Here is a 27,245-nt window from a genome sequence, read left to right as displayed (position 1 = left end):
CTCTGTGGCACTCCCCCACTTTTTATAGAATCTTGGAAAGATCTGACATTGAGAAAGAATGTACAGATTTTAGGAAATTTTAATTTTTTAAGTGTTAAATTAGCTTAAATTCATTATTTTAAACTACAAATTAAAATGGATTAGCTGCAGTTAATAAGAAATGAATCTTAATCACCTTTTCCTTAGTAGCCAGGTAGGTCCTCTAAGAACAAATGATGGTTTCCTGGTGCTTGGGTGTCTGTCTAGAAAGATGTTACACAGGTACTGGTGTGCACGTCTCTATACTAAGTGCATATGTATATTTGGTTTGTTCTTACATAGCACCAGCACACTTGGACCTTCCTTGTTTCACTTACCCTGCTGCTTACTTTTGAAGACTATATAATAAATACATGCCTAATACTCAATTAGAAGCATGCAAAATGTTGGAAGTCTTTTCTCATTCCTCTACAAGAAATATTGCATATGTATAGTTAGAATACTACTAATCTCTCTGTCTCCTAATTTGTATATAGAAACATTCTGCACCTGGATGAGTATCTTTCTAATAGTTTACTTCTTGGCTATATCTCCATGTCAGAATGCAGTGAACTGCCTTAGGCCTTTTTTCCTTTCCAGTACCCCCCCCCCACACTATCTCTGTACAGATGTATCAGAAACTCACAGAGCTTTTGAAAGGAAGTGTCAGAGCCAGCCAGCATAAGCCAAGATGAAGCAGCATGCAAGGGCTTGAAATGGAGGGCAGTGAGCCCTGTGGCACTTAGAAGACAGGAAAATAGAGGGGAGGACATGGATACTGTTGGACAGAGTAATACATGTGAAGACATGGGTAGGGTATGTTGAAGATGAGGTGAGTCTCTTAGCAGATACCCAGAGGATATCTCAGCAGCCAAACCACCCTCATTGGGATGTGTGAGGTCGAATGGATTCATCTCTTTACCCTCCTTCCCTCCTTTCCTCCTTCTCTTCCTTCCTCTTAGGAATTGAACCTAAGGTTTTTGTCTAATACAGTTCTTTGTCACTGAACTGTATTTCCAACCCCATTTTTACTTTGAACTTGTGATCCTCCTGCCTCAGCCTCCCAAGTAGCTAAGATTATAGGCCTCAGCCATCAAGCTAGATTCTGGGATGGATTCCTGTTGGAGTAAAATCTGGAATCTGACATTCTAGACTAACACATTTTTTATTTAAAACATCATTGTAATGTTCCATTTAAAGGGAAGACACACTTAGTAAGAACCATAGTATGTAAATGTCCAGGTAGATCTGAACTAACAAAACCCAACTTCCTCATAACTTCCCAGAATGTTCTCAGGTCAGTGATCAGGACCACTCCCATTGACAATTGAAGGGTGGGGACACAGTGTTTATTAGGGTATCTTACTACTTTGTTTCTGTTTTAGATAAGTGCTATCGAGTTCATTTTCATTTGCCGTATCGGTGGCAGTTCTTGGATGGAGGCAAATGGAAGGATTTGGACAACATGGAGCTTATTGAAGAGGCCTATAGTAATCCCAGTAAAGAGAGGTAGGAAAATGAAAACGTTACCCTCATCCAGACTTTGTGCCCAGCCTGAGTTCGCAGCATAAGGGATTTAGTTTAAACAATAGTATGAACATGCATGCGTATGTGTGCACGCAGACACACACACACCATCATGTAAGTTTGATTTGGAGATGGAAGCCTGTGTTTATACTGGCTTGTCTGTTCTACTTTCCTCCAGGAAGGAGCCATGAGAAAAGAAGGTGGTACCAAGACCAAATAACTTCACTTACTTGCTGCTAGGATTGATCACAGAAACAGTTACTTATTATTGCAGATAATCCAGATGATAAAATCTTTTCTGGAAAGTCACAGCTAAACTGTTTAACCTGAATGCCTGAATGTTTTAAGTTTTTTTTTTTTTTTTTTTTTTTTTTTTTTTTTTTTTTTTTTTTAGCATTTCACTCAGCCAATCATAGTGAAAACAGAAGTCTCAGATAGCCTTCTTTTAAATATTTAACCTTAGCTTGTGTTAGAACGTGCTGCAATATGTTGCTAAAAAGATAATTTAAAAAATCTTATTTTGGGCGTGGGCTGGGGAGGTGGTCGAGTAGGTAAGCAAGCATATGTTGCTCTGGCAGAGCCCTGCCTTGGTTCCTGAACCCACTTGGTGACTAAGAACTGTCTTGCAGAGGGTCCGATGCCCTCTTCTGGTCTCCTCAGACACTGCACTATGTGGTGAATACGTGTAGACAACATACTGCACCCAAGAAATAAAAATAAATAAACCCTTATTAAAAGAAAAAAAAGGGTTTGGAATTTATTTCATTATTGTTTATATCTATGTGTGTATGTGTGTGCATGTGAGTGCCTGCAGACGTCACAAAAGAGTATTATTGACTCCCCTGGCACTACTAGAGTTACAGGCAGTTGTGAGCTACCCACTGTGGGTACTGGGAGCCAAACCCTCATCCTCTGTTAAAGCAGTAAGTGCTTTTAACTGCTGAGCCTCCTAAAAAGAGGATTTGAATGCCTAAAACGATTTTGAACTTAGAGTGCATATGTGCAAATTGATATTGACTAAAACTGTGAAGCAAATTATTCTCCTTAGGAAGATTAAATAGCTCACATACCACCCATAATCTTTCTACTTGAAGAAAATTTTAGACAATGTTGTGCATAAATATTTTAAGTATACATCTCAGTGACTTTTGACAAATATATTTGCTTTTGTAGCCAGTAGTCTGATTGAGATATAGTATCTCATCACTCTAGAAGGTTCTTCATTCAGCTCACTTTCCCAAGCTGTCTTCACTGATTTCTTTTACCGTAGATTAGTTTTGTTAGTTCTTGGACCTAAAAGTTGAACGGTTTGCTGTGTGCTGAAATGCCTAACATAATGTCTAACAGCATTGTGGTTTCTTTTCTTTTCCTTTTTGAGGCAGGGTCTCATTTTTCAGCACAGGCTGCCCATAAACTGTCAATCTGGCCAACACCTCCCAAGGGCTGGCATTACAGGGTTGTACTTCCATACCAATTCAGTACTTCTGTTATGGGCCAATCTTCTGTGCACCATATGTGTATTTCTATTGGGAGAATTTCCAAAGGGGTCTTCCGGGAGGTATGCTGTGTTTGTCCTTGGCTTTGTCAGATGATAACAGATTGTCTTCCAGGTGATCATAGTACTTCCCAGTCCCTTAGCAGTATTTAATGATGTGTCCCCCTGATACTGGTACTGTTGACCATTTACATACTAACCAGTCAAGAGTGTAAAATGTTTTCTCAGTTTGTATAGCCATGATTCCACGTGTCCATTGGCTGTTAGGGTTCATTTGCTGTGCAGTGTCCATCCTTAATTGCATTTGCGAATAAAGAGAGCCATGTTTTTACCTATCCATTTATTTTTGAAGCAGTCTTTACATTTCTGCATATTAAATGTGAGTTAAAAAAATTAGCTCTTTTACTCAGCTGATAGTGCCTTTAATGCGAGAAATATTTATCCACCTTTCCCTTTATGGTTTTGTACTTTATGTATCTTAAGAAATCCTTCATTCTAAAAACAAAAAGAAATTCTCCTGAGTTTTCTTCTAAAAGTGAACATTTTAAGTATAACGCTATATTTAAATTCTTTTTTATGTGATTAATTTTGAATTCAGTTTCATTCTTAGGTGAACTACCAGTTTCTTTAATACCTATTTTGAAAAGTTTTAATTAATTTGTTCGTGATTAAAATACTTGCCATAAAATTAAAACTACGGAATATGCTCATTATTACAAGCTCATGACTACTCATTTCTGGAAGTTCATTTTTGAAACCACCAGAAGAGAGCCAAATTTGGTAAAATGTTAACACACCTTAGCTCATTTCAGCTCATTTTGATATTTGTTGTCAAATATCATCTTTTCTACATTCGTCTTCAGTGCCTCCTGTGGTGGTCACTGTGTTCGTCTGTTTCCGGCCTCTGGTCAGTGCCTGTCTGAATCAGTCCCACACTATCTCTTTTACCTATTGGAGCGTAATACTAAGTTCTGGTATCTGGAAAGACAAAGGCTCCTCTTCCTCCTCCTCTTCCTTCCTCTTGCTGCTGCTGCTGCTTCTGGTTCTTGCTATTTTGGTCTTTAGGAATTTAAAATTTTCATCAGCTTACAGTTAATTCTGCTGTATTTTTAATTTGAAATTCCATGACTGTTGTGAGTTTGGGGAGAATTATGTCTTTATAATTTTTATGCAGACACATGCCCACTTTCTGAGCCTTGGTCTCCTCTAGAATTGCTGCTGGGACCCTGATGAAGTGGTAGACTGAGAGTTCTTTACTTTATTCTTTATTCTCCTACCTTCTCTGTCATTTACTTTTCATTTCTTTGCTGCATTTAGGGGAATTGTCAGAGTCCCAGGCTACTAGTTCAGCCTCATATGAGATCCAGTGAGTCCGTCTGTCCGACTTTAAAATCTATGATATTATATTACTTATTCAAATGTTTTTGTTTTTCATCAAGATTACCTGATCAATTTTTTTAGTCTTATAATCCTAACTTAGGCTTTTGATAACTAGCTAAAAAGAACCACTTTACACGTATTTGTATCTTAGAATGATAGTTGATGCCTCAGTAGTCTGATTCTATTTGTTGTCAGCTACATTTTCTCATGGAGTCTTTTCCCACATGTGCTGTTTGATTTGATTTTGAGATATGTTTGGTGAAACTTTATTTGTGGCAATTTTTGTGAGGTGAGTTCCTCCAAGAAATTGATGTTTGCTTTTCTGGAAACCAATATCTTTACAGCTAATTCGGACAAAGAAGTATGCAACAATCTAAAACTTGTGTGAGGCTTGACTGGTTGAGAGTCCTGAGGGAGTTTTCCTCTTCTCTCCACAGCCAGTGTGACTACCTTAGCATGGCATGTTCCTGGGACCTAGCTATACAGAAATCTGTCTATCTTCTCTCTTCTCTGTCCTTTCCTTCTAGCACACCCCATCTTTCTTTTGTCCAGATGGACTCTCAAGTAACCCAGGCTGACCTCAAACTCATTGTGTAGCTGAGAATGACCTTGAACCTCTGCTCCTGTCTAGACCTCCCAAGTACTGGGATTACAGGTGTGTGCTACCAGGTCTGGCTAGAAGTATCTCTTCTGAGTTGAGTCTGTGGTATAGATCTGTAATCCCATCTAGTTGGGAAGGTGAGGCAGGAGGATCACAAGTTCAGGACCTGCCTGGACAACTTAATGACTGCTTCAAAATGAAGAGAGACCTGGTATAGCTCAATTGAGGAATGCTGTGAAATTCCCAGTTCAGTATCTAAAGGGGGAAAAGAAATCTCTCCTTAGATGTGGCCTCCTTTCTTCCCCAGATTTTGCATTCGCATGTGTCCCCCACCTCCTTGCCTTAGCTGCTAAAAATATGTCATTAGTCATTGACCCTGTCCTCACTCCCCTTGGTCTTGGAGCAGTATCACGTTTAGAAAGGAGCCTGGACTGGTGGCTAGCCATGTAGGCTGTGCAGCCAGACTATCTCCTTTATCCCGTGTCTGCTGGCTGTTGTTGCTCAGATGTGTTTCTTAGTTCTCACGGGCTTTTGTTTTTCCATTTGTTGCATGGAGATACTAGCCTCATCCCATAGGGCTGCAAAGATTGACTATGCTGTACATAAATTATTTTATGCATGGGCTGGCAAATGCTCAGTATATGCTAACTATTGTTGCTTCTGTTTTCTAAGGATTTCTCTTCTTTTTTTTTTTAACAGCTTAGTAACACATTTTATTTTTGTAGTCTTGGAGATCAAACTGGTTCATGCCAGGCCAATGCTCTGCCCTAGCCACATTTCCAGTCTTAATTATTTTGAAGAAGAGTCAGCATTTTCTGAATTTTACAGTGAAAGGATTTTCATGATAACCCATCTTCTGTATCATCCTGATTTTCACAGAGCAGAGGTGACAATCTTGTAAAGCAGGTTTCCCTGCCGCTGGAAACATTTCTACAACTGTACGACATATTTACTATTCGCACATCTATATTCTCATAGGTGGAAGCAGAATCACCTGTGTTGTTTAATTGGTGAAATTTTAATCTGCTCTTCATTTTCTTTTCCAGGATAGTGTACACAGAGTCAGCTGCTGGCTTACGCTTGGTTAACTTAGACTTTGATTCCATGAAGTTTGGTAGTACTGTGGCTCGCAGGCTCTCCACCGCTTCTTCAGTCACCAAACCCCCGCATTTCATCCTCACTACTGACTGGGTTTGGTACTGGCTGGATGAGTTTGGTTCTTGGCAGGAATATGGAAGACAAGTAAGTGTGATAATAAAAAGGATGGCAATTTTGTATAAGATGAAACATCCATTCTAAACAGAAACACAAAGATGCCAGGGAGTGTACTTGGTAGACCTGGATGACAGTGCATCTTTACAGTCCTGTCTTGAATGATTAGATATCTTAGCTCATGAGAATTGAATGTTAAATAACTGTCATGATGTCAGCTTTCTTCATTGATTTTTGTTAGTTAACAGAAAACTCTGGAGCTAGTGCCTAAACTGTAGTATAAAGTTGAAAGCTTTCAAATTGCTTTTCTTGCCTGTTTCTGCAATTTCAGAAGATAGCAGTGTATGAGAATATGATTTATATCAGCAATTGATTTGGAACCCAAATCAGGTAACTCACTGTCAATTATATGAAGATGTCAACAAAGGCTGGGATCAAAAGATCTGGGGACTTTACAGAAATGAAGTTATGTGGAGAGAGTCATTTATGTAGAGATCCTTTTCCACAATGAAAATTATCTTGGGGACCTGATGGTACTTGCACTCCCTGACCTGTTGGAGGTTGTGTTGAGGCTTGGGTTTCTTGTTCTTAACTATATGTAGAATGCCCTTCTCTGATCCCATTTTTATGTAAGCTCCACAAGGACAGGACATTTCTCTTTTACCATGGGTGCATCTTCCATGCTTAGAATGATATATTGCAGCTTCTTCAGAAATAGATGGCTACCAAAGGCAACAGTCATTTTTTATTTGATGATCCCTCTGGCTCTGGGGGGGAGACAGAGGCAGCCCTGTTGATGTAACACAAAGAGCTCTGATAGCGCTCATGCAAAAGTAGTCTCTGAGCAGCTTCCCAGACTGCACCGTTAAGTTCAGGGGTGGAGACTTTTCTCCTCCAACCTCCAACACTTTGCTCGTGTGTGTTTTTGTTTACAGTCTGTAAACTTGTTTAGGACAGTTTGGGAATCTCTGGATGTGAACTTCATGTGGATGCCATTGGTGTGCCCACATGCTGCAAGAATATGGAGACATAGGTGGACTTGAGTTCCTGGGGTCTCCTTTTACAGTGTTAGCTGTATAGCCTTGGGGTCATTCTCCCTTCATATAATTGGTTTTTTTTTTCCTTTAGGTTTGTTTGGTTTTTTTGTTTTTCTAATTTCCAGTTTCAGACTAGTTTTCTCTTGATTTTCAGAAACGCTAAGTTTGTTTCTGAGTTTAGAATGTACCCCAAAATTTGATGTCAGAATCAACCAGACCTGCCTTAGAACACATGGGAATTTTTCATTCTTTCAAATCTTACTAGTCACTTTCCAAATGCTGCTAATCTTGGGCTTCCTCAGCTTAACCACTGGTTTCTCCAGATACAGCCAAAGTCCCTCGCTTTTGCTTTCTGTTTGGCTGCCTTCATTCTCTTCCCTGTGATAACCTGTGTTAAGGGGATTTTCACCTTAAGGTTTGGGGATGGGACTTGAGTTATATGTCTGACTCTGTTTCCTCTCTGCTGATTCTTTCCTTCATTTCCTGTTTTATCTTCTTTTCCCTTCACTGTCTGGAAGTGATTTTTATACCACCTCCTCATTCTTCCAAGTTTTAACCTAATAATTTAGTTTTGAAGGATGATAGATTTAAAAGGAGAAACTAAGCACTACTATAGGACCATAAAATACTTCTTTCCAAAACCATATGCCTACTACCCGTTCTCTGACCACCTTCATAGAGCCAAGCCATTCTTCGGGGTTAGGCCTTGACTCATGCTTGTTTTCCTTCAGGAAACTTTGCTGGATTGTGCCTCAGAAAAGGTCACTCCCAGCAAGTGCCTGTAGCTTCTGTGTCACCCACGTAGACCCGTGGGATATTTGAGCATGATGTATTGAGTTAACTACTTGCTTTTTATTTTCCCTCCTTTTTTGCTGTACTGTTTCTCAAAGGCAGGGACAGATTTTGTTTTATTTATGTTTTGTCCCTAAATTATAGAACTTGTGACTTAGTGAAGAGTACATTTATTTTTATCTTACATATGTGGATGTTTTGTCTGCATGTTTGCCTGTCCATCATATGCATATGGTGCTTGCAGAGGCCAGAAGAGGCCTCGGACACCATTGGAATTGAAGTTACAGACACGTTAGCTGCCGAGTGGGTACTGAGAATTAAACCTGGGTCCTCAGCAATAACAACAAGTTCTCTTAACCACTGAGCCATCCCTACAGAGCCTCAGGTCCTACTTCTTAAAGCTCTACCTCACATCGGAGACTATGCTTTCAGAGCATAAATCCTTGAGAGACAAACCACATCTAAACCATAGCAAAGCCGCAGAATTCAAATTTAGTCCATCCAGTCCCAAATATTATCTAGTAGGTAATTGCAGAGAAAATGAGAATTGAAATAAATAACTGGCAGAAAAAAGATCCTCCAAGAGACCAGAAAATCAGCACAGAAAGGGACTGAAGCCTGACTGGAGGACTAAGGGAATAAGAATAGCTGTAGAAGAGGTAGTGTTTCTCGAGCTCACCAGCTAAGTGGCCTAGGTGAATTAGCCGTTAATAGTTTGCCATCATTTGTATAGCTGTACCATCTAGTCTGAAGAATTTTAAAAATGGCTTGTTTGTTTATCTATGTATTTGTGTGTATGTATATATATATGGATGTGCTCATGCTGCTGCATGGATGTGGAGGTCAAAGGTCAAATTGTAGCAGTTTGTTTTCTCCTATTTACATGTTCTAAGGATTGAACTCAGATTATTTGCCTTAGTGGCAAGTACCTTTTCCTGCTAAGTCATCTTGCTGTTCTTTTGCTTTTTTATTGCTTGCATCCTGGTTACCCTACTTAGCAAGACCTATATGTACCATCATCTATTTACAGTAGCTTCAAGAGAGTCATATAACTTCCCTTCCATACCCCCATCCCGTCACCCCGCTCCCTGGCACCTCCTCTTTCCCTATAACAAGATCATCTGTCCAGAATGGGGGCTGGATTGACCAGCATTTTTGTTCATCACCACAACCTCTTGCCTCCCTGACCTCTTTGGATTTCCCCTTACAGGGCACAATGCACCCTGTGACCACCATCAGCAGCAGTGACGTGGAAAAGGCTTACCTGGCAGTCTGTGTCCCAGGGGCTGATTCCCAGGCAGCTACCTTGAAGTTCCAGGCTGGAAAGCACAACTACGAGTTAGACTTCAAAGGTACCCCTTTTCTTGTTGAGCGAGTCCTCCCATATTAACCTGGGGGCCTAGCTGGTATAAGCAAGGAAAGGAGGGTGTATCTATTCCAAAAGGCAGCCAGACCCATCAACAGATGATACTTACTGCCCTGCACTGTCAAGGAGATGTGCTTCAAGGGTTTCAGGAGAGGGAGCTTTTTGGATGTTGAGGGATTGGGCCCGTGAATACAGTGTGGCTGTTCTGTATCTGGAGGTTAACCTCTGGCTCTCCAAGGCCCACGTGACTCTACTAGGTAGTGTCATCTCTTTACTCCTGGCATAGCACCAAAGCTGCTGCATTTTCTGTAGGTACTTTCAGCCTTGATGCTCTAGGACACACTAATTAAAAGTTCTGTCCTTTTAGTTAGTGTCTAGAAGCTGGAGCTGAGGTGATTTTTTTCCCCCATGTATCTTAACAGACAAAAGCAGAGCAGTCACCATTGGCCAGTTCTTGAGCGGCTGATTTGTGGGAATGCTGCAGTTTTAGTTGTGCGGTCTCCTGCAGACATTCCATCCAGCTCTGCTCACAAGTCCAGCATGTTAAAGGGAATCAGAGGACCTGCCTTGGTGCAGTGTATCCTCTCTGTTCTCTATACTCTGTTCTGTGTGGAAAGCAGCAAGGTGCCATGGCAAATTTTCCGAAAACCACTTGGTTGTCTGTTTTCAGCAGTTACTTTTTTTTTTCCTGGAGGGAGTTCAGGCATCATTCATATCCTGAGATCATCTGCATTTATTTTCCAAAAATCTTTTATATCAAGGTAAACTGAGGGGGCAGGTAACACGAACTTCCTTAGCATTGTTTCCTAGGTAGCAGGGGAATGAGTAGGCCATGGCCTGTCCATGCCTATTTTGTCATGTAGACTGAGAACACCTCTTCCCCAGTTTACAGTAGAAGGAGCAGAACAACATTAGCACATCCTGACCACTTGTTAGGATGGCATCAGCTTGTTTTCCTATCTGAGAGCTAGACGACCACCTCTTGTGTGGAAGGCACCAATTGCGCCTTTAAGTTGTTCAGATTCTCTGACCACCAGAATGTGGACTTGCATAATTCAGCCCCCACACTTCCCCACTTTTTGTTAATTTTAATAAAGCCCGTGCTTCTGCAACAGGACAGATGATTGCGCCGGTCTTAGGCAGAGACTCCTTCATTTACCTAGACTTACCCGTCTTCAGAACTGGCATTCTAATTATGTGAGTTTCTGTCTTAGGTATCTGGGGAGAAGAAGCTTCAAACCTGTCTCTGACTGCTGACCTCTGTGAAACAAGATATTAAGGGAGAGAAATACCTTTGGGCTCTGTGTCTCAGAGCCATACTTCGTGTCAGGAGAGATCATAATGTTTTATGAATAATCATGCTCCTAAAGGCTATAGTCGCCTAGTTAAAGGGGAGGAGGATCACCTGAGTTGAAAATATTATCTTCAGCTGGTCTAGAGCACCTCTTAACAATTTTACACTGTATGAAAATCTAGAACTCTTAATATATGCATTAAATCCATTTACAGTGCATGTCAAACTTTTCTCAATGTCTTATAAGCAGTTACAAACATTACCAAGTCAATACTATAATTCTAGAATGGGAATTAACAAACATTCCACAATTTGACATACCACAATTTCCTTAAATCCATTCTAATCAAAAGACAAGAAAAGTTTTTTTGATGGATGAGAGTCCAATGACATTGTTGCTGTCAGTCAAGCTTAGGCTCTCCTTTTCGTCCGTGAAGAGGGCCTTCAGTCACTCCTTATTTTGAGTCTTTCTTCCCCTAAGGGGAAAGTTTAGATCTTAGTTCTCAGGGCCAATATTTTAATCAAAATGAGTTCTGTGTCCCAAAGTTTAAAACAGTCGAATGTTCGGTCTGCATTTCTAGTTTGACTCCAAAGTAAACAGGATTCAGACTGCAGAAAATTGTAGTCATTGCAGTGTGGCTGTGTGGGTCCCAAGCATCAGGAAGCAGCTCAGCGTCCTGCAGTGCAGAGCAGCTTCAGCAGGTCCCGCAGATCAGGCACCATGACCTCTCACTCTGACTCCTCGGTGGGGGCATTAGCAGCTACGAAGTCATTGGAACTGTTCAGTTATTTTTGACTTGTGGTTTTATGGCACTTACGGTTTTGTTTAAGGAAGACTCCCTGATGCTCTTGCCCCTCAGCGAAGTTTCTTCTGTTCTCCAGAGGAATGACTTTTACTGGAGGAAACCAGCCAAGAGTGTCCCAAGTGCCAGTCACTGTAATTGATGGCAGTATATAGAAGAATGCAGGGGGATAGAAAAGGCAGGACTGTCGTGAAGACCCAGTTTCTGCAGCGTTCACTCCTCTGACTGCTGCTAACCACAGTTTGAGTTCTTTTAAATATCTGGAAAATGTCAAACATACCTTTCTAGTTCTCAACTTGGACTTCAGTCCCTGGAGACAGAATAGACTTTCAGTACAAGGATGTAGCTAGAAAAAGCATGCTCACAGTGAACTGACTTAAGGTGATCACAGTTTACCTGTTGCTTGATTTTTTTTATTATTTGGTAGATAATAGTATCTATAAAGGAAAAGGATTGAAGTCATTGGCTTTACCTACCCAGTCTTTACTATGTATAATGAAATAGAGTCTCAAGCCAAACTCTGCCACTTATACACTTACTGATTATGAGGAAGCAAACACTTTCAAAATGTATATACACAGCAGCCCAAATGACCAGCTCTGGTAAGAATTCTTCTCATGAAAGAATAACTCAAAATGATAGCTAAGTTTCCAGAAGCAGAGTAATGACATCCTGTTCCCCGACTGTCAACAGCAGAATCCCCCACAGCAAGCTCATTTAGGAATGTGTCCAGTGTAAATTAAGGAAACAACAAAGTTATTAGGAAAAGGGGTTCTTTTTTTCCCAATGAAAGATTAGAGAAGCTGTCTAACATATGCTTAACCACTCCATATATGCCAAGTAGCCATTTTTACTGTTGAAAGGTCATTTAAGATTCATTATATATGGTTATTAAGCCAGTGTGTTCATGAGCAAAGCATCAGTGGACGGTTGAATGATGAGCAACAGGAAGGGTAAGGGAGCTAAGTGAATAGTGGACTCCAGAAGATAATGAGGATAGCTGCAGTGGAAGGGACACGTCCTCAAATTATTACATAGTTTATCTTCAAAAGCAGGTAAATTCAGATATCTATAAGCTTTAGTATTAAAATATTCCTAAAATTAAAATAAAAATTGGTTTATATATTTAGATATTAAAGTAGCACTTGATAGGGTTTCCTTAATAGGAAATATAGCTTCTAAATATTTGTCATTTTCAATGCAAATGTGGATGGATATCCACGCTCTATTCTTGGGATGACCCTGAGATTGAGATTGAGGGTGGGTCAAATGTTTCGTTTATTAAGGAGAACATGGATTTGAAAAGATTGATAAACACTGCTGTAGAGTCTGCTTACTCAAATTTAAGAAAAGTCATAAGGGCAAAATTATTACCTATAAATTGCATTAACTCAAGATGTGGTAATTTGGTCTCAGGCTTGGCTGGAACTTTACATCTAAGCTGGAAAAAATTGCTAAGCAAAATAATAATTTAAATATTATTGGAAGGAACAATTCAAAAGCATTCATGCATAATTGATATGCCAATTACTAATCATTTCTCTATTCATTAAACTCAGTCTCCTAAGGATACCCGTTTTCTTTATTTATGACTATTTGAAGTGTGTAAAATCACATTATTTTTAAAACTGATCTTGGGTTTTACATGTTGGATTATCTGTCCAACCCATTTAATTTATGTTTACAGAACATTACTGCTGTGCATACACGTACGAATGTACACACACACATACACGTGTGTTTTTTTCATTAGGTTGTTTTTTGTTTGTTTTCCAGCCTTTCTGCAGAAAAACCTTGTGTATGGCACTGTCAGAAAGGTTTGCCGCAGACCCAAGTATGTGTCCCCCCAGGATGTCCAAATGAAGCAGTCCTGGTAAGTAGCTTCTGTGAGCTTACTTGGTGTAGCTTTCAGTTGAGGAGTGCTTTGCTGCCAGAAACAAGAGCTTCTCAGATTACATGAAAGGGTACTGACTGGCATGCATGGCTAGCACCTTACTGTCATTAAACCTATGGGAGGGGGCTGGAGAGATGGCTCAGTGGTTAAGAGCATTGCCTGCTCTTCCAAAGGTCCTGAGTTCAATTCCTGGCAACCACATGGTGGCTCACAACCATCTATAATAAGGTCTGGTACCCTTTTCTGGCCTGCAGGCATACATGTAGACAGAATATTGTATACATAATAAGTAAATAAATAAATATTTAAAAAAAAAAAAACCTATGGGAAATCGGGCCGTGATGGCACACACCTTTAATCCCTGCACCAGGAAAGCAGAGGCAAGCGATCTCTGTGAGTTCGAGTCCAGTCTGGTCTACAGAGCTAGTTCCAGGACAACCACATCTATACAAAGAAACCCAGTCTCACAAAACAAAACAAAACCCAAACTAGTTGGGAAAGTCTGTGAGCCATAGTGAGATTAGCTTTGTGGGTTTCCTCAAAAAAATCACAAAACTGTCTGTTGGGATGTGCAAACCTGGCTAGATTTGAAGCCAGCCTATCGTTTGTCTTTAAATGTGATGACTGAGTTATGGACCTGAATCTTTAAAAAATGTTTAAGTTGTTGGGTATGTACCATCACACCTTTAATCCCAGCACTCAGGAGGCAAAGGCAGGCAGATCTCTGTGAGTTCAGAGCCAGCTTGGTCTACAAAAGTGAGTTCCAGGATATTCAGGGCTACACAGAGAAACTGTCTTGAAAAGAAAACCAAAACAAAGAAACTTCTGGTATAATAGCCATTAGCAAACCAGCTTCGCTTTCACAGTGGGTTTCTTTGTGTCACAGGATGGCTGCTAAGAGCATCTAATTGAACCCATAGGCAGCACACAATAGGGGAGAGAGACTTTCTGCAGCTAATGGGAAATTCTTGCTCTGCACTGATCAAATTTTCTTTAAAACAAAAGTAGTTTAGTCTTGGACAGTTGTGATGGGGTTGGAGCTAGCCAAGCCACATAGCTGTGTACTAGAAGATGGCCTAGATAGTGAAGATGTACCAAATTCCCCTTAGAGTCTGTTTGCCGTGGCCTTGCTGGGACTTTCAGACAACAATACTGTTAGCTGCCTAAGCTTTGGTTTTGTTGGTTCTCTGAAGACTTCAGAGGGAAAGTTTATTATGTTTGTAAAACAGAGAGGTCATTTAAAGATCTGGTGTAAGTGAGAGAGGAAATGTGCATTAGCAGTTCAAGAAGCAATGCCTTGGGAGTCAGATACAACGAGGTAAGTTCCTGAGAACATGCCCTTCTTTTTCTCTTATAATTAAAGTTTACTTTTGATGAAATGTAAAACATGTACGTGTTTAAAAGTCCAACTCTGTGACACAGTATACTCAGTAGTTTGTGTCTGGTTTTCACTACCCTGCTCCAATTGTGGTAACCATTTTTGTTTGCTTCTAATTGCCCTTTCTGTGTTTATCTTTGCAAAATAAAATAGTGTGTATATATACACAGGTGCCCATAAAGACATCTGCCTACTTCCTATGTAATTGTTCAAATCTGTTCAAATCACTGAAGACTTTTTTCTTTTTTTATTAAACTTGCCTAATTTTTTTTAAACATTTATTTTTAATTCATTTTACATTCCAAACAAGGTTCACCCTCCCATCCCTCCTCCCGCTGCCTCCCCCAGCCTACCCCCATCCACTACTCCCAACAGGTAAGGGGTGTTGACATAGTTCGGCACATTAATTTGGGGCAGGGTCAAGCCCCTCCCCTCTGCATTAAGTCTGAGTACGGCATCTCCTTATAGTCTCTAACAAGCCAGCCCTGGCTGCCCTGGAACTCGCTGTTTAATCAGGCTGGCCTCAAACTCACAAAGATCGACCTGCCTCTGCCTCCTGAGTGCTGGGATTAAAGGCGTGCGCCACCACTGCCCGGCTTTTCTGGATTTCTTGTATCATCATTCTAATTTAGTTTTTAGGGGACTATAAGCAGACTTATGCTTAGTATGTGCAATGCAAGGTGCTGGTTTTGATTCCTAACACCACAAAAAAGTAGTTATTTTGATCAAATACAAAATAAGGTACAAATGATTCAAGTCCTACTCTTCAGTGGGCTGTGAGCTGAGTGCTGTGTCCTGTATCCTGCCCAGACAGAAAAGGTGCCTAGTTCCTTCCTCAACTCTTATGACAGTAGCTGGTAACCTAGTAACTATAGGAACAGTGGCTGTTTGGGCACGAATGAGACATAGCTTAGTCTGTAGGAGCATCATTAATGTAAAATTTGAAACTGCATTTGCATACATTGAGTTTAGTTCCATTTTCAGTTAACATAATCCAGGGCTGGTAAAATGGCCCAGTGGGTAAAGGCATTTGCTGCCAAACTTGACACACACCCAAGTTCAACCCTTGGACCCATGGGTGGTAGGAGAGAAACAAATTTTCTTGTGTCTTCCACATGCATACTGTGGCACAAGTGCTTGTGCATGCACACATATGTGCACACATGCATACACACAAATTAAATGTAATAAAAAATGTTGACTTTTTAAAAAATCTATTTTATTTTCCTCTCTACTAGTTTGGAAGTTGTTCATTGTGTTAGAGACAATGTAAGAAACTCTGTGGGTTCTTCACTTAGGCACAAATGAATGGATGTCTTTGTTTTCCTACTGTAAGGACTTCATACTCTCCTCTTGATATTTGTTTTGTTTTAACTTTAAGAGACACTTGTTCTTTACTGTGAGGGCTTCATTAAATTACTCACATTTTAATCTTTTCTTCAAATTCCTTAGATAAGATTTCAAAGGGAAGAGAGGTGTGGTTGTTTGTAGTTAGTCTGAAAGATGCTTTCACTGGGTGTAGACTGCTAGGCTGTAGTTGCTTTACTGTCCCTTAGAGCACTGAAGCTACACTCCGCTGTCTTCTGCTTCCCCAGTAGCTTTTGAAGTAGCATTGTAGGTCAAAGTAGTACTTTTTGAAGCTATCACACTCCCTTCCCACCCCCTTTGGCTAATTTTAAAGGTCTTGGAGTCTGTACCTCATTCTGCTGTTTCTAGGCATGTATTTATATTTATTCTGCGGAGAGTCTGTGGGCTTCTTAAAGCTGTGGTTGGTATGTCTCATCAGTTCTGTTCTGTCTAGAGCTTCCTGAGGTTCTGATTGGATTCCCACATTTCCCACCACCTTGCTTTCTGGACCAGTTTCTGAATGCTTTAATTCCATGTGTCTTTCAGTGCACTTCACTCTTGAGGTGGGTGAAGCTGTGAGCTAACCATCGAGTTTTTATTGTCAGGGATTCACTTTTTCTTTCTAGCAGTTCTGTTTGGTTCTTGTTAGGTTCTTGAAGATCTTATTATGGTTTTCTTACATGTGTGTTCCAAGTGTTTTCTTTAATCATAAGAAGAATAAATGCTAAAAATAAATAAATAAATAAATAAATAAAAAGAAGAAATGCTGATTTCTAATCTGATAATTTTACCATCTTAATGGGTAAAATAGGTGAAACTAAGAATCTTGTGGCTGGTTCTCACCGATGGATCTTCCTTGGTTATTTTTAAACTGTGATATTTTCCCAGGAAAATTATTTGTGGGATTTTCTGGAGGCTTGGAATGAAGAGCTGTCCCTTGCCAGCAGAAATAGAAGGTAGATCTGCTGTAGGAAGGACAGTGGAGGTTTCGATTTATCTATAATCAATTGGATTGTAGTTTTCAGAGTGACGTTCCTAAGCTCTTTGAGTCATGGTTTTTACGACTGCTTTTATTTGTTTATATTTTTAGAACATAGTGTAATATGTCTGTTACATGATACCTTTTAATTTAACACTCTCTGTGTGTGTGTGTGTGTGTGTGTGTGTATTGTAAAAAAAAACAAAACGAATGCACATTTAAGAAGGACAAACAACAGACCACAAGTACCTTTTCATCAACTTAACTCAAATTTCTATTACCAAGTGCGTTTGGGGGCCAATTTTACAGTTTAAAAAATATTTTTTTTTCTATGTCAAGTGTATATCATTAAGGCTTCAAAAAAGTCTTTGGTGTTTTTGAATTTCAAGACTTGGGTAAAGGCTGGGGCCCATGTATACCGCTTTCCTGAGTGCTCTGTCCCTTCTGTGTGGTTGGCAGGATGCAAGTGAAAAGTGCATCTCTCAGGACTGATGGCTTTTTGGTTTGGCTGGCAGGCATGATGAATGTTCTTGTGTAGTAGATATTTTGCTATCTTTTAAAATATTTTATCTTTTAAAATAAATTACGCTAAGACTCAGGACTGGTGATGTTGGTAAGCAGAGATCACCCGTGAAGGATTTCCATATGTCTAAGGAGTAAATGGTTTTGTTTACCTTCTGTAGCAATACTAAGTTACAAGGCCCAAAGAACATCCCAGACTACTGGGACCCTGCAGCTCTGCCGGACCCAGGATTTAAGGTATGGGATTCACACATCCTGGAACTGGACAGAAGGGGTTCTATAAAGACAGATGAGTGTGAAATGACTACTTTATAAAACTATGGCTCATGGCACCAGAGGGTAGAGATGCATGTGGGCTTTCTGTTTTGTTTCTGTAGGTCTTGGGGATTTTAAGGCTGGGTGACTGTGGATTGACTGTAGCTCTCCGTGAAAGGAGGTGGTTAGTGTAAGGGGAAAAGATGAACTGTGACCTTTGCTATGGAGAGCTTCCAAGCAGGGCTGGGACAATTAATCTATTTCACTAAGTAATAAAAAGAAACAAGGGGGATATTTGAATGTGATGAGGGACATTTAGAGGGGAGGATACTAGACAGCAGTGGACAGGAGGACAATTCAGTAGCTCATTTGAGGCCTACTTTCTGGGAGTGGGGCTGAGCAGAACACTGTGTTAATGAATGTCCTTATTGCTCCATCAGTATGAGGCACTTTGGCTGATTCCCAGTGCTGGGAACATGCCAAACACTGAAGACAGACTTTTCCAATATGGAGCCTGTCCTGGGAGGATGTCTCGTACAGAGCACAAAGCACACAGAGTAGCAGGAGGCAGCATGTGAAGGGCCCGAGGAGCTCACACACCTTCGTAATTCTAATTCTCACAGGCCATGTGCTCTACTTTTTTGGTTTTGGCCTATGTAGGATATAAAAAAATGACATCCTGGAGACACTTAAGATGGGTGTATTAGGCACCACCTGCTGACCTATGAGCCATTTTCAAAGTGAACCAGAAGGAAATTACTATACTTTGAAAATATTCCTTCTCTGGAGAGACTGCATCTTAGGGAAGAGGGCCAAATCATCACTCTTTGGCTTTATCTTGAAGTTATAGAGGTTCCCAGGGGTCTCAGGAATTGTTCATGTATTTGCATCATATGACAATAATATATGGAAATTATTTTCCTTTTGTAGAAGATTATTCTCAGTTCTTCCTCAGAAGAGTACCAGAAGGTGTGGAACCTCTTCAACCGTACACTGCCTTATTACTCTGTTCAAAAGATCGAGCGGATCCAGAACCTGGGCCTGTGGGAAGTCTACCAGTGGTGTGTGCGACTGATAACTATCTTCCACATCCTGCTAGCTGCTTACCAACATCCCTGCCTCTCCAGGACAGTCCGAGGCAGCATGCTCGCCCAGGGCTGTTGTGTGCCATGAACTGTCTCTGCTCTCCTTTCTCACCCTAAGGCTGTGTGATGTAGCAGCCCTGTGTAAAGGTGCAGAGACTGCAGCTTCGCTAGCGCAGGTCCTGCTCTCACTGTGACTAGCGGAGCCAGACTCCACTCTTACTCTGACTTCCTGAAGATCAGTGGGACAGAGCGAATTTAAAGCTGAGCCAGAGAGTGGAGTGGCCGCATTTGTTTGTTTGTTTATTCTTCCTATGAGGACCAGCATGCTCATGGCCACCCAGCTTTTCTCCACACAGGGTAGAAATTCATCATGGCCCTCCATGGCGGTCTAGGGCTTACTGACTTGGCTTCCCATGGGTTTGGGACAACATCATAGCACTCTGCAGTGCTGGAATGAGTCCTATTAGAGAGGGGAGGATGGGCTGAGGGTGAATGCCTGTCACTCCCAGACCAGCAGCCTCACAACTTTTCTCTACTTTCCAGCTTCCCAGGTTCAGCTCCACTGAGGAGCTGGATGGAAGAAGGACCCATGCCTTCCTCTAAGCTGTTTAGCTCCTAGAACCTTTTGCTATGGAGGGGAAGCTTTCTTTTTGCTCTTTGACCAGACCCCAACCCATCTTCTGCTCATTCTGTGCTCTGTGGCTTAAGCCTCCAGGGATTGGCCAGGGAAGCCACAGCCACCTTCCGGTCACATGATTTTTATTTATTTATTTTTTTTAAGAAAATGGGTTCAGGAGGCTGTTCTTTGGTCAACACCCTCGTCCTCAACATGCGTGTTTCTACCATTCTAGGCAAAAAGGGCAGATGCAGAAGCAAAACGGGGGGAAGGAAGTAGATGAGAGGCAACTGTTCCACGGTACCAACACCAGCTTCGTGGATGCCATCTGCCAGCAAAACTTTGACTGGCGGGTCTGTGGTCTGCATGGCACATCCTATGGCAAAGGTAAGGCAGGGTGACCTCCACCAGGAGCTGGGAACTGCTTGAAGACAGCCTCAAGAGGCTGCAGGAGCTGCTGGCCAGTCCACGCTGCTAGTGACAAATGCATTGCCTTCTGGCCTCTGTGGGGACAGCTCAACCCTGAACTGCAGTACTCAGGCTATTAATAGCTCCATTATTATACGTGATTGAGAGCTCAGTCAGCTTACGGTGGGTGGTCCTGCTCACTGGGACTTGTTTCTGGTGGAATGGAGGCCCTAAGAGATGGTGAGAGTTGGGGGGGAGAGCAGCACCTTTCCCACCTGCTGAGCACCCTAGACTGGGCCTTGATGACACCCTTAGAATAGAAGCCAAAGAGCATGTCATCCCATCTCGCACAGAGGACTTCTCTAGGCATTTTTGTCTCAGTTATTTATTTATTTTTTTTTTTTTTGAGACAGGGTTTCTCTGTGGCTTTAGGGCCTGTTCTGGAACTAGCTCTTGTAGACCAGACAGACCTCAAACTCACAGAGATCCACCTGCCTCTGCCTCCCAAGTGCTAGGATTAAAGGTTTGCACGACCATGGCCCAGCTTCTCTTGGTTATTTTAAAATATTATTTGGTGGGCTGGAGAGATGGCTCAGAGGTTAAGAGCACTGACTGCTCTTCCAAAGGTCCTGAGTTCAATTCCCAGCAACCACATGGTGGCTCACAACCATCCGTAAGGAGATCTGGTGCCCTCTTCTGGCCTGCAGGCACACATGCAAACAGAATACTGACAATACTGTATACATAATAAATAAATAAATATTTTTAAAAAAATATATTATTTGGTAGTAATTTCAAACTCACAGTAAAGTTGCAAGCTGTGGCGTTACTCAGTGGGTAACATTTTCCATGTTACCCACTGAGGCTGAGTAGGACAGCCCTATTCTATAGATGAGAAACTGAAGTCTAGAACAAAGTATTCACAGACTCCAGGTTTTCGCTGGATTCAGAGCTGAGGATGGTTTGAGTTAGGTGACGTCCTCATGTGCCCTGCCACATCAAGAGGTGTCGATGGCCTCACGATTGATGAAGGTAGAGAACTGGAGTAGAAGAGGGGTGTGGTGTTGAAAAAAAAGAGGCTGCTGGCACCCCATTGCCAGGATGTGCTCTTCTAGTGCAGCCTGTGTGTGTCATTTCAGGGAGCTACTTCGCGAGAGATGCTGCCTATTCCCACCACTACAGCAAATCCGACTCAAGTTCCCACACCATGTTCCTGGCCCGGGTGCTGGTCGGAGACTTCATCAGGGGCAATGCTGCTTTCGTCCGCCCTCCCGCCAAGGAAGGCCAGAGCAATGCCTTCTATGACAGCTGTGTAAACAGCATGTCCGACCCAACCATCTTCGTAGTTTTTGAGAAGCATCAAGTCTACCCTGAGTACCTCATTCAATACTCCACTTCCTCCAAGCCCCTGGCTTCCCCCTCTATCTTTGTTACCCTGGGCTCCTTGTTCTCCAGCCGGCAATGAGTGTGGCCAGGATGCAATAGGTCTTTCTGGTGGAGCTGTTGGGAAAGTCTTTTATTAACAAAACTTTTAATGAACTCTCATTTAATGTGGCTTCTCAGTGAAGTTACATTCTTTTTTTTTCTCCCCTAGTGCTGGGGATGGACCTTGTGCTTGCTAGGCAAGCACTCTACCACTGAGCTATACCCCCAGCCTTTTTAAAATGTTTTTATTATGAGGCAGAGTTTTGTAGAATTACATTCTGCCTCAATCTCCTGAGCAGCTGGGATTACAGGCCTATGCTCTCAGGCCTGACTTGAAGCTACAGTCTTAATCCTTGGCTGATAACAGTTTTAGTTCTCAGGTCCTTTCAGGTTGGCTTATGATCTATCTCATCAATAGTGATCATGAGCCCACGTTTGTCTTTTAGGTTGGCTTATGATCTATCTCATCAATAGTGATCATGAGCCCACGTTTGTCTTTTAGGTTGGCTTATGATCTATCTCATCAATAGTGAACATGAGCCCATGTCTTTTTAGTAATGTTAGGCACTGTATTTTTAACTCTTTGCTGACTTTGATGTTTATTAACGCTAAGCACAGAATTTCTACATACTATTTTATGGATTTTAATTGTTAAGAATTTATGTCTGTATGAGAATTCTGTTTTTGAGGGTCTTTTTTGTCAGTCAGCCCTTGGGGAAGAAGACTTCAGGGAAGGCCTCAGGCATCACTGTCACTTCTGCCCTCTGGCACTAACCAGGCATTTTTGGTGTAAGTGAAGCACAGTTTCCCCTGACAGGAGACATAGATGAATGAGCCCCCCCCCCCATAAGTGCCTGTACCTGAATCCCATAAGTACCGGACACCTTCCAGGTGTGGGTTTTCTATCCCAATGAGATCGAATGACCTGTGCTGCAAATGTCACATAAGTAAGACTATGGAAATAAAAGACTATCTGAAGCAGATGAAGGCTGGCGTTCATTCTTCGGTGTCTGTTTAGAAAGAGAACTGGATAGGCAGCAGGCCCTTTCCTGGGTCCTGTGGGCTAATAAAGCATATTATATATATGCACAAAATCTCCAGTTATATCCCAACTAGGTCCCCAAAGACTCTTCTGATCAGTGGCATCTACATGTTTTTGCCCTGCATTCTGTACCCTTTTTGCACCAGGCATCATTCTAACACCTTTGATCAGATGCCCACCCTCCCATACCGGCTTTGGACTGTTCCTTCCGCGGGGTCTGTATGTTCAGTTGTGCCTCCTGCAGTGGCCGATGAGTGCTCAGAGACTGGGAGAGCTGTCAGGGAAGTAGCTCTGTAGGTCTGCAGGTCTCCAGGAATGTTTGGTTTTGTCTGAACCCCATGGCCAAGCATGAAGAGAGCCAACAGGATGCTCTTTAAAGAAAAAGATCCTTTAGCCTGGATTATTCCATCTGTGGACGCTTCCAGTTAATTTCTTCTGCCCTTGCTTAGTCCAAGCATGAGGTTGAGTGTCCACACACATTCTCTGAAACCTATTCATCACGAGAAGCTAAAAAAGCCCGTCCCAGTGTCATCAGGACCTGTTCACCCTCCACTGTCCTGAGGCCAGGACTTCCTTTGACACCATACTCAGTTTAACCAAAATGACCTTTCCCTTATTTAACCTCAGTCCCAAGAAAACCATGCTTGGAACCCCACTGTCAAAATGAAACATGACAGACATTAAACATCCAGGAACTATGACATAAATAACATGCTCACATACCATGTACCCTTTTAATCACCCTAAGATAAGATATCGTCTACATATATTAAACATTTCTGTCTCCACATGAGGCCTTTGTTTGAATCCCGGGTGCCCTTCAAACATGGTTCACAGATGTCATCACCAGGTGCTCTGTTTTCCAACTGCCTTTTGTCTCAGCAGCGTGACTCAAGCTTAATGTAGACTCCATTTTTGGGACTTAGGGCAGATTTGGATTCTAGCTGAAGTGGAACCTAAAATAGAGTAAATGAAAATATTTGTCAGAACCTAGCCCGAAGCATGGCTCATGAAAATTTTTCTGTGGGTTGAGAGACAAGACCTTAAGAGCCAAGCCAGAGGAAGGGTTCCTGGCTTCTGTAGGAAAAGCTGAGTACCCCAAACCCGTCAGGGGCAGTTATGACAGCTTTATGTGATGCTAATAAGAAAACATCACGGAGTTATGGGCAGATATCTAGCTGAGCACAAGCATTCAACTCCCCTCACGTGTGGGACGAGATGGAGCTGGAGTTTTTATCACACTCTTTGATCAAGAGATGGGGCATCCCTGGGAGGAGAGGGGTCAGCCTGGCTCACAGGCAGAGACTGGCCTACTCTGGGGCAGAGAAACAGGGTGGGCGCCACCCTGGAGTACCAGACCCTCACCTGAGTCTCAGAGCTGGCTTCAAAGCGGAACTTGCACAGGACCTGGAGTAGTGTCAGTTTGACCACCAGCAGCCCCAGCCGCACTCCGAGGCAACTCCTGGGGCCAGCTCCAAAGGGCAGGTATGTGAAGGGCCTCTGCTGAAGCCGGGCCTCTGCTGTGAACCTACAGGTCAGGGGAAGGTTACAGTTGTCCTGAAACACCTGTTCCATCTAAAGCAGTGGTTCTCAACCTTCCTCATACAGTTTCTCCCCAACCATAAAAATATTTTCATTACTACTCCATAACTAATTTTGCTACTGTTATAAATCATAATGTAAATGTGTGATATGTAGGTTGAGTCTCGTTTTTGGCTGAGTGACCCCCCTTCTTCCGGAGCCCCCTCCCTCCATCAGGGACAAGAAGCTCCTGTGTCCAGGGCTGTCCTCAAGGTTCTGGATAGCTGGTGGCCTCTGACTGCCATACTTCGGTCCCTCTGCTCAGCACCGTCCTGCCCCGTCCCAGAAACAGCTTCATTCAGTTAGCTGAGTGCACCCCACCTCGTCTAGGAAGTCATTATTACCCATGTATGTGTGAAGCCCAGAGATAATCCAAACTCCTAAGGCTTGACCCTGTCAGGCCTCCCCTCCCCTCACGTCGGACCACACAGCCTCAGCAAAGTTCCCATTCACTTTAGCAACATCCTTGAAGCCCTCCCAGGGGCCCAAACCTGCTATCTCATTGAAGACTGGCAGCTACCTCTCCATTGACCTAGCTTTGCTGGTCAAAATGTGGGAAGCTTAAGTCCTTGGGAGCTTCCAGATTTGGGCCGAAGGCAGAATGGCTGGACTTGTTACCAGATCTCATCCCTGGCTCTGTGGAGCTAGGTGACAGTCACCCATCTGTGATGGCCAGCTTGCTTCTTACCACTTCTGGGCTTTCTTGTCATGCTGTGAGCCCCCACGACTGCTGCTTCTGGTTATGAATCTATCATGTTCACAGGACTTGCTGAACTGTAGGGTGCCAGTTATCTGAGTCTCAAAACTCATGAGCAGGTTGTAGAGGTGGCCTGGGTTCAGATGGAGTCAGTAAATGGAGCGCAGAGGCTCCTTGCCAGCCTCCCCTGTTGAGCCACAGAAGGGAAGTGACTGCTTTTGTCAGGGTAGGGTGTGAGGGATGCCCAGGTGTCTTACACCACATAGCCTGGAAATGAAGTTGGCGGTAGACTAAATCAATGTCCACAGAAAGAAGCGGATCCAGGTGATTGGATCTCATGAATTTAGGCTTGAAGGGCAGTTATGGACTTTGTTGCTTTTTTGTGCACACACAACATGTAACCCCACAAGGTGGAGAGATGGTTCAGTGGTTAAGATCATGTTCCACTCTTGCAGAGGACCAAAGTTTGGTTCCCAGTATGTATGTTGGGCAGCTCGCTCTTGCCTAGAGCTTCCTCTGAGACCTCCATGGGTACCTACACTCACATGCACATCCTTGCATGCATGCCCACGTGCGCACACACAAACACACACTACACATAATTAGAAATGAAATCTAAAAAAATAGACAAAAACCAACCCTGCCTCCTGTGTCCTGGCTTGGACAAATAAAAGATACTGATTCTTGTGTGCATTACTGCTGTCATGCTAGATCTATGAATTCAGCTTTTCCTTTGGAAATGGTGCCTCCCAGTCTGTCTGAATGGCTGTGATCTTCATTTGGGGTCGACTTTGCCCATGACTCCCTAGCTGCTGTCTCTAAGGCAAATTCTATCCCATACACTCACATCCCTCAAGGACCCGTTTCTAGACAGAATTCACTTACCTTTCAGGGTCAAAGGTCTCAGGGTGTGGCCAGTGCTCTGGGTCACGGTGTAGGGCACCCACGGCTATCTCCAGCACGGCACCTGCGGGGATGTGCTGTCCCAGCACTTCACAGTCCTGTGCTGCCTCCCGTGTGAATCTGTGGGAGACAGAGGCAGGAAACGCTTGCCATTGTGCCAGGGGATAGGGCTATAGGTGTTAATGGGACCCAAGATGGAGCGTGGAGTGAGGCTAGAGACGGGGACTGAGCCCTCTTACCAGGGTGCGCCAGAGAGAAACCAAGGTTTTGTCCCATACACTCCTTCCGATTTCAAGGCCCTTGTGATGTTGTAGATAATACCTCATCCATGGGCTGAGCCCTGGGGAGCCGTCCACGTATGTGGGGATTGCAGAGGTGGCTTCCAGGGGCTACATTCTGGCTAAGCTAAGGGTTGTTCCTCAACTGTGGCCTCTCATGTCTTCTTGCTCTAATACCCCCACTTCCCCTTTCACTTCGTCTCCTCTCATTTGGTAGGATAGCCCTGTTGTCGGGCTTCTGCCCTCTGCTCCTCATTCTGTGGACTGTTCTCTTGTTAAGATCCTGAAAGCATTGGGCGGCCCATCCTGCGGACTGTGAACGTACACCTTAGCCTTTATAATGCCATTGACTAATTAATGGATAATATTGGTTGTTAACGACTACAACCAAATTAACTAAAACTCAAGCAACTGGGCACACTTGTGAGATTTTCCTTGGTTGGATTATTTGAGATGGAGACCCACCCTTGATGAGAGCCACAAGTATTATACAGTAAAAGTACAGCTGACAGATCCCTAGACAGACTCATGGGAATGTACTCCGATGAGGACGATTTGCAAAGCTTAGGGAACACTTGTCTTTTGGGTAGCCACTCTCAGTTCTGTAGAAGTCTTGTGAAATCATGACGTTTCTTCCTACCATAATGGGATTCATCCCAAAGTATCCCAGCAGTGTATAAACCTGACCTTTCCTGTACTGGCAACTGTATACCTTCTCCCACACGGTGAGGCCCTGGTGTGAAAGCATTCACTCAGCCAAACCTTTGCTCTCATAGTCAAATCTGCATAAAGCTAGTCCCCCACAGTTATCCTTATGGACTGGACGAGAAAGGAGCCCTAAACAGGAGGCACTGAGCAGGAGAGACAGCATGTCTGCCCTTACTGATAAACAGGTCTGGGTGGCCCTGAATTCTCCAACAACCAACCTAGGAGAAGATAACCTACTGGCCTTTGCTCTACCCTAACAAGCTCTTAATATTCTGTACTTGCCTTCACCTTTCACTTGACACAAGGTCTTAGTCTAGGAAATTAACTGTTTGTACCTTTACCCCTAAAATATACAGGAAAAAAGCTTGGGTCACTAAACCAGCCCCAGAGAAAGAAATCCCTTCTCACCTGGGTGGTAGTGAATACAGCGCCCTGATGCTTAGCCCAGGGGGCCGAGCTCCATCCTAACCCTCCCGGTATCTGCTGGGTAGCCTCACAGCCCCACCCCTTCTGAGACATACCTTGTCAGTCTTTTAGCCATCCTGTTAGCCCTAAGAAATGCATGCTTGGAATCATTGTTATTAACCAGGGAATTGTTAGGT

General features: G+C 42.8%; 2 protein-coding genes across 3 annotated transcripts in view; one reads left to right on the top strand and one right to left on the bottom strand.

Moving 5' to 3' along the window:
* LOC121463517 (protein mono-ADP-ribosyltransferase PARP12) overlaps positions 1–22,415 on the top strand; it is a 39,222-nt gene extending 16,807 nt beyond the window's left edge. The window contains exons 5-13 of one of the 2 annotated variants that reach the window (XR_005976444.1): positions 1,404–1,527; positions 6,068–6,263; positions 9,273–9,414; positions 13,302–13,398; positions 17,807–17,882; positions 18,831–18,961; positions 19,837–19,988; positions 21,149–21,824; positions 21,881–22,415. Coding sequence is in view for 1 of the 2 variants with exons in the window: in XM_041675776.1 (XP_041531710.1) it covers positions 1,404–1,527; positions 6,068–6,263; positions 9,273–9,414; positions 13,302–13,398; positions 17,807–17,882; positions 18,831–18,961; positions 19,837–19,988; positions 21,149–21,474 (1,244 nt within the window). In the remaining variant the exon portion in view is untranslated. Of the gene's footprint in view, positions 1–1,403; positions 1,528–6,067; positions 6,264–9,272; positions 9,415–13,301; positions 13,399–17,806; positions 17,883–18,830; positions 18,962–19,836; positions 19,989–21,148 lie in introns of both variants that reach the window. The other variant, XM_041675776.1, reaches the window with a different exon arrangement.
* Positions 22,416–23,196: 781 nt separating this feature from the next.
* The window catches only part of Tbxas1 (thromboxane A synthase 1), a 164,755-nt gene continuing 160,706 nt past the window's right edge, over positions 23,197–27,245 (bottom strand). The window contains exons 11-13 of the mRNA XM_041675654.1: positions 25,640–25,777; positions 23,842–24,004; positions 23,197–23,432 (exon numbers count right to left, since the gene is read on the bottom strand). Of these exons, the coding sequence (XP_041531588.1) occupies positions 23,355–23,432; positions 23,842–24,004; positions 25,640–25,777 (379 nt within the window). The 3' untranslated portion in view covers positions 23,197–23,354. The remainder of the gene's footprint in view (positions 23,433–23,841; positions 24,005–25,639; positions 25,778–27,245) is intronic.

The sequence above is a fragment of the Microtus oregoni genome, unplaced genomic scaffold (genome assembly GCF_018167655.1).
Source record: "Microtus oregoni isolate MIOR12 unplaced genomic scaffold, Mior012 000026F_ref0000081, whole genome shotgun sequence".
Classification (NCBI taxonomy): Eukaryota; Metazoa; Chordata; class Mammalia; order Rodentia; family Cricetidae; genus Microtus; species Microtus oregoni.
The sequence above is the reverse complement of the archived record's forward strand: the minus strand, read 5'-3'. Positions and strand labels throughout refer to the sequence as shown.